Source organism: Leptonychotes weddellii, chromosome 6 (genome assembly GCF_054177405.1).
Source record: "Leptonychotes weddellii isolate Sample4059 chromosome 6, ASM5417740v2, whole genome shotgun sequence".
In the NCBI taxonomy this organism is placed as follows: domain Eukaryota; kingdom Metazoa; phylum Chordata; class Mammalia; order Carnivora; family Phocidae; genus Leptonychotes; species Leptonychotes weddellii.
This window is the reverse complement of record NC_138374.1, coordinates 12,365,572-12,377,687: the sequence shown is the minus strand read 5'-3', so window position 1 is coordinate 12,377,687 and position 12,116 is coordinate 12,365,572. Positions and strand designations below refer to the sequence as shown.

The window sequence follows — 12,116 nt, the reverse complement described above, 5'->3', positions numbered from 1 at the left end:
TTGGGGGGGGGGGGTGAGGTCGGGCTGGCAGTGTGCCACGGAGGGGACAGAAGTGATTACTGCCCGCTTGAGAAAATCCAATCCCAACCAGTGCTGGCGTTCAGGATGAGCAGTTACCAGATGCAGATGGGGACAGGAGAGCCTGAAGAAGGCCTATAAACCGTAGCAATTAATTCTTTCATTAGGCAACGCTCTGATAATGAGGCATTTGGGCTTCAGCTATTTTATATTGAAGGATCAAATGCTGTTTTCATGGGTCCCCAGTCGTAGAATCATGAACTAGTTTGTGAGCACTTGAGTGTTTTTTTTCTATTTGGTGTACTTGATTTCCTTCTTTCTTCCTTTCCTTTCCTCTCCCTCTCTCTTTCTCTTTCTCTTTCCCTCCCTCCCTCCCTCCCTTTCATAAGTACAGAGGGAGAAAAAAACCTGTTTGTTACTCAGGTCCCTTTGCAAGTATAAGAAACATCCACGCTGCCATGTGAGGACAACTGTGTTTTAGGTACACAACAATGACGTGCAGCCTGTGATTCTCAGAATACCCAGTTGAGAACAGCTGTGTGCTGGTATGGATATTTTTTCAGGTTGAAGAATTATTTTTGAAGATAGGGCACGTTTCTTACATCTTACTCTTAAAGTTTCTGGTTGTGGGCCAGACAGGAAGGTCGGTGTTTGAGATCGCAGCTTGTTTTCCTGAGTGACTCTTGGCTCTCTCATAGTTGTTTCCAGAGAGTCCTTCCTGCTACTGTTTCCAGAATGCAGGGGCCAGGCAAAGACCTGCATGTTACAATCTATTTACAGAAATGTGTCCCTTTGCAGGGCATTTACATAGTGGGTATGCACAACCATCACTAAATATTTTTTTTTTTTTTTTAGATACAGTAAATAAAACTTTTCAGCATACAGGCCTGGTGTATCTCAAAATCTCCAAGCCTGGAGGGGCTTATGCTTCAATGCTTTTCCTGTCTGAGTATCCTGCTGTGTATTTAATTTATATACGTCATTTGGTCCAACAAGGCTTTTACCACTTTGGAGAGCCTCACTCTGCTCTGTGTCTGGTAGGAAGCCAGGCGCTTGGCAGCGGTTCAGTTCTCAGTAACTGGGCTCTGCTCAGAATTCAGACCCCCTCCTCCTTCCTCTGTTGTCTTTGGTGGAGAGTCCGACACACCTTGTTCCCCAGCAGAGTGCTGGCTTAAATTACCTGGCGGCTCCATGAGCCGCGCTCCTCGTGGCCCCTATGCGCGCGCTTGACTTACCCACTCTCTCCTGTTCACCCCTCTCTGTCCCTGGCTCTTTGGGAATATTACAGATGCCGTCTGGCTTATTTGATCACATATAACTTGTTATAAAAGCAGGTGTCACACATTCTTTCAAAAGAGGTTCGGAAGCCAGTAAGCTAGGTTTTAAAAGCTACAAAGCAATATTTCAAGAAAGAAAACTTACTTATCTGGAATAGGCTTTGTGTGCAAATATGATTTGGCTGCACTGATAACTTCTGACCACTGAAGTCTGTTTGATGCTCCTATCATCAGTCTGAACTTCCCTTGCAACACAGCTGTTTGAGTCCGTACTAGGTGCCCAGTGTTAGGTTTCTGGGTCCTTAAGAAGTCTACATATATGCAGAGTCAGGTCTAAGGGGGTGAACCAAGAGAGGGCAGTTATGAGACGGGTAGAATGATGGCCATCCTTCCCAAGGCTCTTGCTGCCTGTGGGTCAGGGATCGAGGCCCCTTGCCTGGCATTCAGGGCCCTGCAGTCTGGTTCTGGTTGGTCTTTCTAATGAAGGTCTGTGTACCTCAACATCAGACCTCTGTGGTGGTCAGGCTGGCTCACTTAGTGTCTCTGTTTTTATTTTATTATTTTTATGTTCTTTTTGAGAGAGAGAGAGAGTGAGCAAGTGTGCTAGTTGGGGGAGGTGGTCAGAGGGAGAGGGAGAGAGAGAAGCCCAAGCAGACTGCTCGCTGAGTGTGGAGCCCAATGTGGGGCTCAATCCCATGACCCTCTGAGATCATGACCTGAGCCGAAATTGAGAGCCGCTTAACCGACTGAGCCACCCAGGCGCCCGTGGCCCTGTTTTACATAGTGGCTCGTTGAGTAGATAATTCATACTGTGCTCACAGCTCCTTTGCTGTGCCCATCCTTCCCATCCTTCCAGGTTCAGCTCGTGCCCCATCTCCTCCATACAGCTGTCCCTGAACACTTCACCCACCTGTGCATGCTGTGGGACCTGTCTTTCCCTTGCGGGGAAGTCACGGAGGTGCTGGGATAGGACCTTAGGGGGACAGCAGCAGGTGCCCAGCAGGCTGTTGGTAGCCATTGGGCTCTGCTGTAGTTCTAGATAATACCGTATCACCAAGGCAGTGCTTCTCATAGCATGTTGACACCACGGTCATGAAGGATTAGGGACCTGAATTTCAGGTTTAACCCCCTCACCCCCAGGTGATTATTGTGCATGTTTCTTTGAGGATCACTACCCTGTAGAGGTGAGACGTTGAGATCTTTGGAGGTTAAACCGTTTGTGTAACAAGGATACATCCATATGGGGAGAATGGTCCTTGTGGACAATGTCTGTTGCATCAGTTACTGAGTTTTGGAAATTGAGCTCTTTATTAAATACATGTATTAATTCACTTGGCACGAAGCATAAAAAAAAAATTAAATTTGCAGCTGACGATTTGAGCTGGCAGCCTGACTTAGAGGGTCAAGGAAGTCATTATCTTAACATGTCACCCAGGCAGATCATTTTAGAATCTCAGGAAATGATAAATGGGTTAGCACTGAGTGGAGTCATAGAAGTTATCAAATGTATGGGGCAAGACCTGGGGGGCGTAGCTGACAAAACACCGAGATAGGTTGCCGTAGGCCAACATGAGATAAATTTTAACAGATAGATGTTTCCAAGTAGATTTTCATGCTGCATAAAAAGGTATTGGGGGAATAGTTTATGTGGAGGAAGACTCCAGAAGGCACAGCTGGTGGGAGAATCCGTTAGTTGTACCCAGTGCTCTGTTCCCTGTCTCCCCCCCCCCCCCCAGCAGGAACAGACTTCGGCACAAGGCCATCTGGCGCACATCTGCCCCATTCTAGCTGTACGCCCCATGGTCATGTTCTTTAATTGCTGTGCCTATGCAGGGGGTTATGGGCCTACCACCTAGGGCGCTCGTGAAGCTGAGGTCTTGCAGCAAGGCTGCCGGCACGGGCCTGGCAGGATCAGGGCAGCTGTATTCTCAGACAGCGGGCTTGGTCTGCACATGTTCAAGAGGAATAATGATTACCAGGACTTACTGAGGATCAATGGGCTGTTTTTTCAGTAACAATGAGAAGGCACACGATTTGTATGTTCATGACACTGTCTTTTTGTGTTTTGTTTTAAAACCTCCATTTGAGCAAGAGGAGAACACCCAGGATTTGGGGAGAGGTGCCTGGAAATGCCATTTATGAAGACAGGGGCCCTGTGAGGAGTGTAGGGAAACCTAAGGGGCCAGGGCAGTGGTCTTAAAATATCAGGGCAGTCTGTGAAGATGGCTCGAATCTGAACCAGATCCACGTAGAGAAACAAGGGAGGCAGTTTAGCCTCAGGTACATTTCCAAGAGGAGTCCACCTCATTGAGGGTATGTTGCCACAGTGAAATCCGTGCATAGCAGTTGGACTGGGTGACCTCCAGGATTCCCACCCGCTTCTCACCCCAGCCCCAATTCCAAGATTCTAAATAGAACTCTTCCTAAACGTGACCCGCATAGCCCTTGCTTCATGGCTTGCAGGTTGCCCCGACTGGACTTCACGGCCCTGGGGGAGACCACGGCCCTGGGGGAGACCATGGCTGCCGTCTCTCGCCTGGAACCCTCCCGGAGTGTGGAACCCCGGGGCTTCGGGGCCAGGCACCCGGCAGTTGCACCAAAGGACTGGTTGACAGTGGGTGGTGCTAGATACAGCTTTCCAACTAGTAATCCTTAAAGATGGTAGGTTAAAACCATCTTCTCTTTATGGAACAAGGTTAATATATCTGCACTTTGCTCTCTTTCAGGCTATTCTCATGGATCACAACTGTCCCATTAAAACAAAAATGTACACCCAGAATAATATCCAGTCGTATCCAGTAGGTGATGATGAAGAATCTGAAAGTGACTGAGATCCTCAAAAGTCTCAAAGTATTTATTGTATAAAACCGTGTTTCCAGAAGTGAAATGACTCCTCCGGAACAGTCTTAGTCCTACCATTCATCCCTGGTGAAAGCAAAACAACCAAAGGTTATTCATTCTTCCATGGTTGTGATTGATTGCCAACAGCCTTATAAAGAAAAAGCAGCTTTTCTAGGGGTTTGTATAAATAGTGTTGAAAACTTTATTTTACGTATTTGATTTTATTAAATATTGTACAATATATTTTGACGAAATAGATATAGTGTAAATCTATAAATATTTGAATCCAAATCAAATATAATTTTTAAAAAACTTACATTCATGAACACTTGGGCAAAAAAATCTATTTTTTCTGAATATTGGTAATGAGTGTTTAAAATGAAAGCACACATTATCTCCAAGACACTTCCAACACTGAGAAACTAGAAGGAAGTCTGAAAAACAGAATCAAGACAGCATATGTTGTTGTGACACAGTGTGGTTAACTTGTAATTACTATCAATATATTTCTGAGCTAAAAGCTAGTTATCTCAGATGCAGAGGACAGGAAGTTGAGTCCGTCATCTTTTGGACTTACCCATAATCGTGGCTGGCATTAGTTTTCTACAGAATCATCTACCTGGAAACAGATGGTTGTAAATTATGTATTTACATGTCGTGTGGCGGGCAGCAGATACTAAAGCCAATAGGGAAAATAGTAAATGTTCTGAAAGCAGAGAAAAGCACCCAGAAGTATAGTTATGAACAACTAGCTTTCCCTTTCTAGTATATATTTGATTGTCTTAGGATGAAAAGAAAATTGAGGGTAGATTCACCTTATACTGTCGAGGTTGTTTAAGCCTAAGATATATTAACTTTTAGAAACTTAGTTCAACTTTTAGAAACTTAAAAGGCTAATAGCTGCTATGATATGAAAAAAATCTGACCGTATCTTTGACCTGGTAAGAGGTCATCCAAGTGTCTTTTAGGAATCTATTAAGTTTTGAATTGCAACTATTATTTTTTAGACTTCTGAAGGTTGTTCACATTAATGTGAAAAATTTTAAACGAAGATGGAGGAGGAATGAAATTATCTTGAATCACATTAGGAAAACAGGTAAAAATAATAGGTCAGGACACATTCCCTTTCAAAGACAGAAAAACCCTAGAAACATCTAGAAATGTCTGTGTATTCTTCTATCATCTAGTGCTGTATAATGTGGTTTTTCTAAGCATGACAACATTGACGTGCCTTTTCAATTTAACAGCAAATACTGTGTTAGCACTGTCAGTTGCCATCAGGTTTTGTATGAGATGTGATTGGAGTGTGCAGATAGTGTAGAATGTCTCAGATAATACTTGTAAATTCTAGAGCTCTGCAATCAACAAAAATTACCTAATGTCTGTATTTTGTTAGCTAAAATTGTGTTTCTGTTAACTTGGTCAAGGAGCAAAGAGCTTTAGAACAAGGACTCGACCTCTAAGAGAGTAGCTGGTACTTTCTTTCCATTTGCTTTATGAAGCTTCTCTGTAGCTTTATGAAGCTTCTTGGAGTGACTTGAAATCTGGTGTTCAAGTGCAGTGTGGTGGAAGCAAACAAGTTTCCTGTTCACATATTTGCACCGGGCAACTTACAAATCTCTGATAGCACTTTCATATGGCTAACGTAAACCATCAGGATTGTTCTCTACTCCCACAGGGGAGACCCTGCAAGAACGTGCTGCAGATCAATTCTCTTAGAGGGTTGGTGGCTCTCCCTGACCACAATACTGTATGATTTACTCCAATTTCATTCTTGCCTTTAAGGCTTCAGTCTCTTCAAGAATGACTGGCAGAGGCATGCCCACTGTTGATCTCTAGAAAGAACGTAAAAGACGTGAGTGTTTCAGAACTGTTTTGGGAGCAAAAGTATCAATTATATCTGAGGGGGATAATTACAAGGTCTTTTATAGGACTAAAATTCTGGCCTTAGCAAAACTGTGAAGTGAGGCTTTTTTTCTCAGTGTATCAGAACCGTGAACATACAGCTCCCTGAATGTTTTTTTGAGCAGAGGTGGGTTCTTATGTTTGTACCTGGCAAAACAGATACAAAATCGTTACTGAGGTAGCAAAGAATATTCAGTTCTTTCTTCTGACTGCTAAGTGTATGTGCATACTTGTTTTAGCTAGTTTCCTTAATAAATCTTCTGAACACCACTGTGCCTGTTTGTATTCCTTTATAAACCAGACATCATTGGAATAAAATGCATAATGTATTGACTGTGAATATCTAATTAAAAACTATTCTTTTCTGCTTGCAGGCATCAGGTAAAAATTCAGGTTAGTCTGAACCCTACTTTTTGGCTTTGCAAAATTGGCTTTAAATTGAAATCTGTAACTAGTCCCATGGCGTCAATGTGGAAAAGCCCAGTTAAGTTACCCTTGCATTTCTAAAGTTAAATTGCTTTCCTGACTGTCGTGAACAAATAACCATATATGATGGAAGTAACTAAGCTCTTCCACATGGTGAGCCCACAGGGCCCTGGAATCTAGACAACTCAGGGTGTGTACGTACGTCTCTTTCAGGCATGAGACTCACAGGCACGAGAATCGCAGTTTTACTCTGATCTTAGAGGGGCTCTAAACCTTCCCCAAGCCTTCTATTAAAAGAAAGCTATTACCTCAATTTAGAAAAAAAGATAATACATTTTCAAAGTGATTTTAAATTTATTCACTTTTAGGGAAATTAAGATCTTTGTTATCAGGAGCCAAGTATTTTCAAACTGCCTTTCAAAAAATCGAGATAAATTTAGAGCTTGACAGTACCCTTCAATTTTCAGCTTGTTTTCTCTTCTCAAATCATAAAATAGCCAATAGTATTTCACCTATTCTGATACTTGAGTATAGGACTTAATATTAGGAAATGTAGCATATTAATTCTGATTCCAAAATAATGCTAAAATATTGTTTAGCGTGATTGTTTAACCTAGTTCTTCACCTCACCTAAATACCAGAAATACAGAAAATAGTCTAATTCCTAATAAATAGCAGGGCCGATCCATATATCTGAGATTTCACAGCTTAGAAAAAACAACAGTAAAACCAGAATTTAATGCTTTTAGGCAAATTTCAAAAGAGCAATTTTGTTTAGCAAAAGTGGACTTTGTGAAGAGCTTGTTTGCATGGCCAAATTCTAGCAGGCGGTAATTCCAGAGATGTAGCAATCACCTCTTTCAGATGTTAGCAAATGAAGATATTCTTGTTTTCTGTGGTAGTTCTTTTTATTATTTTTTAGCTATTGATAACATAGCATGGCAGCAAGATTACATCAGGAATGTAATAGAATACAACTGTTTTCATGGAAGCCTCACACCTCACTACCCCCTAGGCTATTTGGAGTGACCCCCCTCCCCCACACTAAAGCACAACTGTGATGCTTCTAATGCCTGTCCGAGTAGATAGAAAAATATTGCACTACATTAAAGGTAGATTTTACAAATATCATTAGCAGCATTACTGAGCTTTTCATAATTGTGGTTCTACAGAGTTAAATACTTTTAAAACAGGAGATTTTTATGAACCAAAATTTTGCGTTATTTCTGCAGCTCTTTCAAACGCATCGGTTTCAGCAGCATGCTTGGATGTCACTAAAACTCCTGTGGTGTCATCCATCCATACACACCAGCCACTTACAGACACTGGCCTTCCAGGTCATCACCGGTAAGTTATTTTTCATAAGATAAAAGTTGGTTATTACATTGGGCAGATTGTTTCAAGCACGTTACAGAACTTTTTTTTAGCTTTCAGAGTAGGTGTATAAAGACCTCTACAGCAGTGTTCTTTTAAAATGCAAACATGCTTAACACAAAAAAGGGGATACACAGATCTATTTTTGTTATAAACTTGGCCAATAAAGGTACTTCCTAAAGTTCACTTAATAAAAGTAGAATAACTCCTCTACCTTCAAAAATGTTTTTGTCCCCCATCTGAGTCATAGCTTTTCTTGAATAGCTTTTTACTGTTCAGAACACTTCTGCAGTTCTGTTGTTCTCCTCACAACAATCCTGTGAGGTAGTTAAAGTATTGTTTATTCCTACTTTGGAGCTGGGGAGACTGCGGCATGGAAGCCTCTTGTGATTATAAAGTTCATTAATGGCCAGTGAAGAGCTTGACCTTTAACTCTTGCCTGGAGTTCTGGGCTCTAAACCTGGGCCAGAACCCTCACTATTACATCTTACACTATGCCTCTTCCTGCCGGCCATCGAAACTGTCCCACCTACCTTTAAATTCATGTCAATCTTTAGTATATGTCATTTATCACAGTAGTTACCTATAAGAGGAAAACAGACCTATAAAAGGCCAAGACTTTCATGGTATACCAACAGAGGTCATGCTCACACGTTTTCCCTCAGTCACATGTTACTGGGGTCCACACAGTGGACCGAGTATTGGAATAGATCTTTATTATCAGAGAACTGATCCCAATTCCTACGTATCTATACTGTTTTTATTTTTTTTTAAACAAAAGACTGAACTATAGATGTGTTCAGAATGACCACCATTCCTTCAACCTGCAGCATGTCAATCTATCTTGCATGATTCCTTTCCTTTACGACATCCTCCTGCATGAAAATGTTCCTAAAACAAAACAGCCAAACCCAGTTATCAACACGGTCATTTTAAGAACAGTCCTCTGAAACTTGATCCTTGACATGCTTTATTTCCCATGGGAGAACTGAAGATGAAAAAAATCAAATGTTCAGAACTTCCATTTAAAAGGAGAAAGCATCCCCATTTCGAAAGATTTTATTTCAAAATCCTACTGGTTACTGTTTTTTTTTAGTAATCTTCTCTACAAAATTCTTGACCAACTGCATTCTCTATTTCCTATTACATTTGGTTTGTCAATGCAACCTCTTCAAGTTAATAACTGTATTCTCACTAAAACTGCACAAAAACTAGAAAATTCACAGGATAGAAAGCAAGCAATATACGTTTTTTTTTTTTTTTTTTTTTACTGATCAGTGTAACTGACTAAAGCCGCAGCATCTGCATAAATTTTATGTTACATTTGGCAAAAACAAAAAACCACCCTCAAAACCCCAAAGTAACAAAAATTTCAAGCAAGTAGAGATGACAAACTTCCTAACATGAAGATTCAAAACCTGTTCCCTCAATGATTGCCGTTGTCAATTTGGGCATGCAGCAAACTTGTTATAACCGTGATGGAAATGAAAAGACTTCAAGAATTTGGACAGTATCCTATTTAACACTCATTCAAAACTAAGATGAAGGAAAGTAACACAATGAGACATCACACGTACACATAAATATGAAAAGTTAGCTTACATAATTACATAATTAGAAAAAGTTAAAAATAAATTAGTAAAAATAAATTCCCAGTATAAACCCAAAAACGCATAGCTATAAATGCAATCTGAAACAACCAATTTAGTGAGCTGGTCATGTTTTTGCTGGAAAACAACCTCCTTTCACTCTTGTTCTTACACAAGCAAATGGCTGTGGAGAAGCAGGCCGAAGTGCATTAGAAGAGGGCTTACATGTGGGTTATCTGTGGTACTTAAGATGCAACTTTTCCCCAATCACTTGGACAGTTTAAATAGGCTGTTAAACAGACTCTGATGGGCCAAATAAGTCCTCTGATATGTTGCTGAATGGCTGGGAGTCTATTAGTTGGGTTATTTCATTATCGAGGTCTTCTTCTGTATCATCTGTGTACTTGCTTATTTTTTTGGAGTGCTGGTCTAAAGACAGACTTTCTAAAGATTCAAGATCTTCAATGCCCGCTCTGTAGTGGATCATGAGAAGTGTTAGAGCTTGTAGTCTTTCACCTGATTTAGACAAAGCAGCAGAAAGAAGGGATTTTTTCCTTGATTCAGTTGCTTCTTTTTCTTCTCTAACAAGGGAATTATTATGTTCCAGCTCCTGGTCAATTTCGTTCTGCAGTTTATCCAGCATGAACTCTAGTTTCTGGATCCTCTCCTCTGTAGGCAAGCCCCTGTACAGATCACGGCCGATTTCTTTAACTGCAATGAAAACACTGTCGTCCAGACCACCATCCTTCCTCACCAACTTTATTCCTGTGTTGTTTCCCCGCTTAGAAGGACTGTTTGGACCACAGACCTCGGTGTCACTGCCTTCGTTGTCTGATGTGTTGGGTGTGTGTTTTGGTGACGGTTCCACTAGATCAGTTCCTGGTTCAGAAAGGCGAGTTTTAGAGACTTGGCGCAAATTTAACAAACGAGAGCTCGTATTGATGATGTGTCTTGTCAGACCTGTTGTTTTATTGACTGACTTGCTAGCTTCAGCATCAACCCGAGGAGGCAGGCCTAAGAAGGTTTCTTGTCCTTCCAGCCTGAGGTTTTTCAGGGTCCGGTCTATCCGCCTATCAGTTGCTCCACAAAGAGGTGTCTCCGCTAGACACTTTTCCTGACATTTTTTATGGCAAACATAAGCACAGAACATACACTGGGAAGCAGCTTTAGTCCACACTTTTTTCTTACAGTAATCACACCAAGTTGGGTTCTGGAACTGAGTATCCTGGAAACTATGTTTATTTTCTGTTAAACCCATCTGTCCAACAAAATGTTCCTCTTTAGGTAGGGCAGAAACCTCTTCGACCAAATGGAGTTCTTTTTCTTTCTCTAAGTTAGTAACTGTAGGGTGGTCTGGTTCCCCTTCTTTCAAATATTTGAAGTGAATGGTAATGTCACCAAAGCAAAATTTGTCATTGAATCCCTTCTGCATACTCAGATTCCGTAGTGCGGTTCTCGTGACCATTGCCTTAGGCGAGGGGGCTTCCAGTCTGAATTTTGAAGAGTATTCCATGTTTGACGTGGCCAGGCATCCTAAGGCCACCTCTTCAAGTTTTAAGCTGACATGCCCCAAACAGGTAAGACCCCCTAACTTGAAAGGATCTCTGCACCACAGTGCAATGTTTAAGTATCTGTGGCAGGCTTCTATGTCAAAGAAACAGGTTGCTCTGGTTCTTGTCCATTTTCCTAGCTTATTACGGTAAGGAATTTCTGATGATTCCCACGTCTGAGGGTCATCTGAACTGTCCTTAGGAGGGCAGGAACTTTCTGAAGTAAAATCTCTCGCCACTTCTTGCTTTGCTAAAAACGGCTTAGATGCAGCTACATCTTCTGTATGATCCATATTTTTCGCTTGCTTTTCAGCAGGTTTATCCGCAGGAGGAGGAGGCAGCACCTTTTCCGGCTTTTCAGGGAGAACATCGGGTTCTGTCTGATTTGGGGTGTCGGCAGAAGGCAAAGGAACTTTCACTTGTGGTCGTGGTGGCACGAGTGGTTTGACAGTGGATCCCTGGGTGGGTTTTGACACTTGTGTTGGGTCCGTTAACTCAGAAGCTTTTAGGGCCAAGGGTTTATTTCCCTCTTTACATGGAGGTTTTGGTGGTGGTGGGTGATTTCCTACAGCTAATTTACGGTTTAAAACTGGTGATATCGTTCCAAGGGGTTTAACAGAAAGTGTTGATGGAGTACGTTTGGGGCTGTGACTTACTGACGGAGCCTCATCTTTGAGCTCATTCTGTGCTCTGACATCACTTGCCAAGTCTTCAAATTCAGAATCCAAATCTCTATTTTCAGCATCTACTGCCAACCCAGTGGTTTCCTCTTCATAGTTTGGCTGGCATGAGCTTGACAGAAAGTTTTCTTCCAACTGCCCAAAATTATCTTGCAGTGCTGTACCTTGATTGCTCTGGCCGACAGGTCTCTCGTAATACACCAGGACCCGGTCCCCAGCCTGCTTGATCAGCTTCAACACTTGCAGGGTAGATGTGATTTTCACACCTGTTGTAAGATTTTAAAAGGGAAAACATGTAAATTACTGCAATGAAAATCACTTAAGTTTGCTGAATGTAACTGCCCTTAGTTTATGATTATGGAAAAGCAATACAGAAATGTGGTGAATGATCAAATTCAGAGACCAATGCTTGAAGTAAACTTAGCAAAATACTGTATTATGAATAGCGGACTCTTT

General features: G+C 41.7%; 2 protein-coding genes across 2 annotated transcripts in view; one reads left to right on the top strand and one right to left on the bottom strand.

The window, feature by feature from the left end:
- The window catches only part of SLC18A2 (solute carrier family 18 member A2), a 35,038-nt gene extending 28,727 nt beyond the window's left edge, over positions 1–6,311 (top strand). The window contains exon 15 of the mRNA XM_081823431.1: positions 4,022–6,311. Coding sequence (XP_081679557.1) covers positions 4,022–4,126 — 105 coding nt within the window. The 3' untranslated portion in view covers positions 4,127–6,311. The remainder of the gene's footprint in view (positions 1–4,021) is intronic.
- Positions 6,312–6,801: 490 nt separating this feature from the next.
- Positions 6,802–12,116, bottom strand: part of PDZD8 (PDZ domain containing 8) — a 78,502-nt gene continuing 73,187 nt past the window's right edge. Inside the window, exon 5 of the mRNA XM_081823429.1 lies at positions 6,802–11,926. Within this exon, the coding sequence (XP_081679555.1) occupies positions 9,723–11,926 (2,204 nt within the window). The 3' untranslated portion in view covers positions 6,802–9,722. The remainder of the gene's footprint in view (positions 11,927–12,116) is intronic.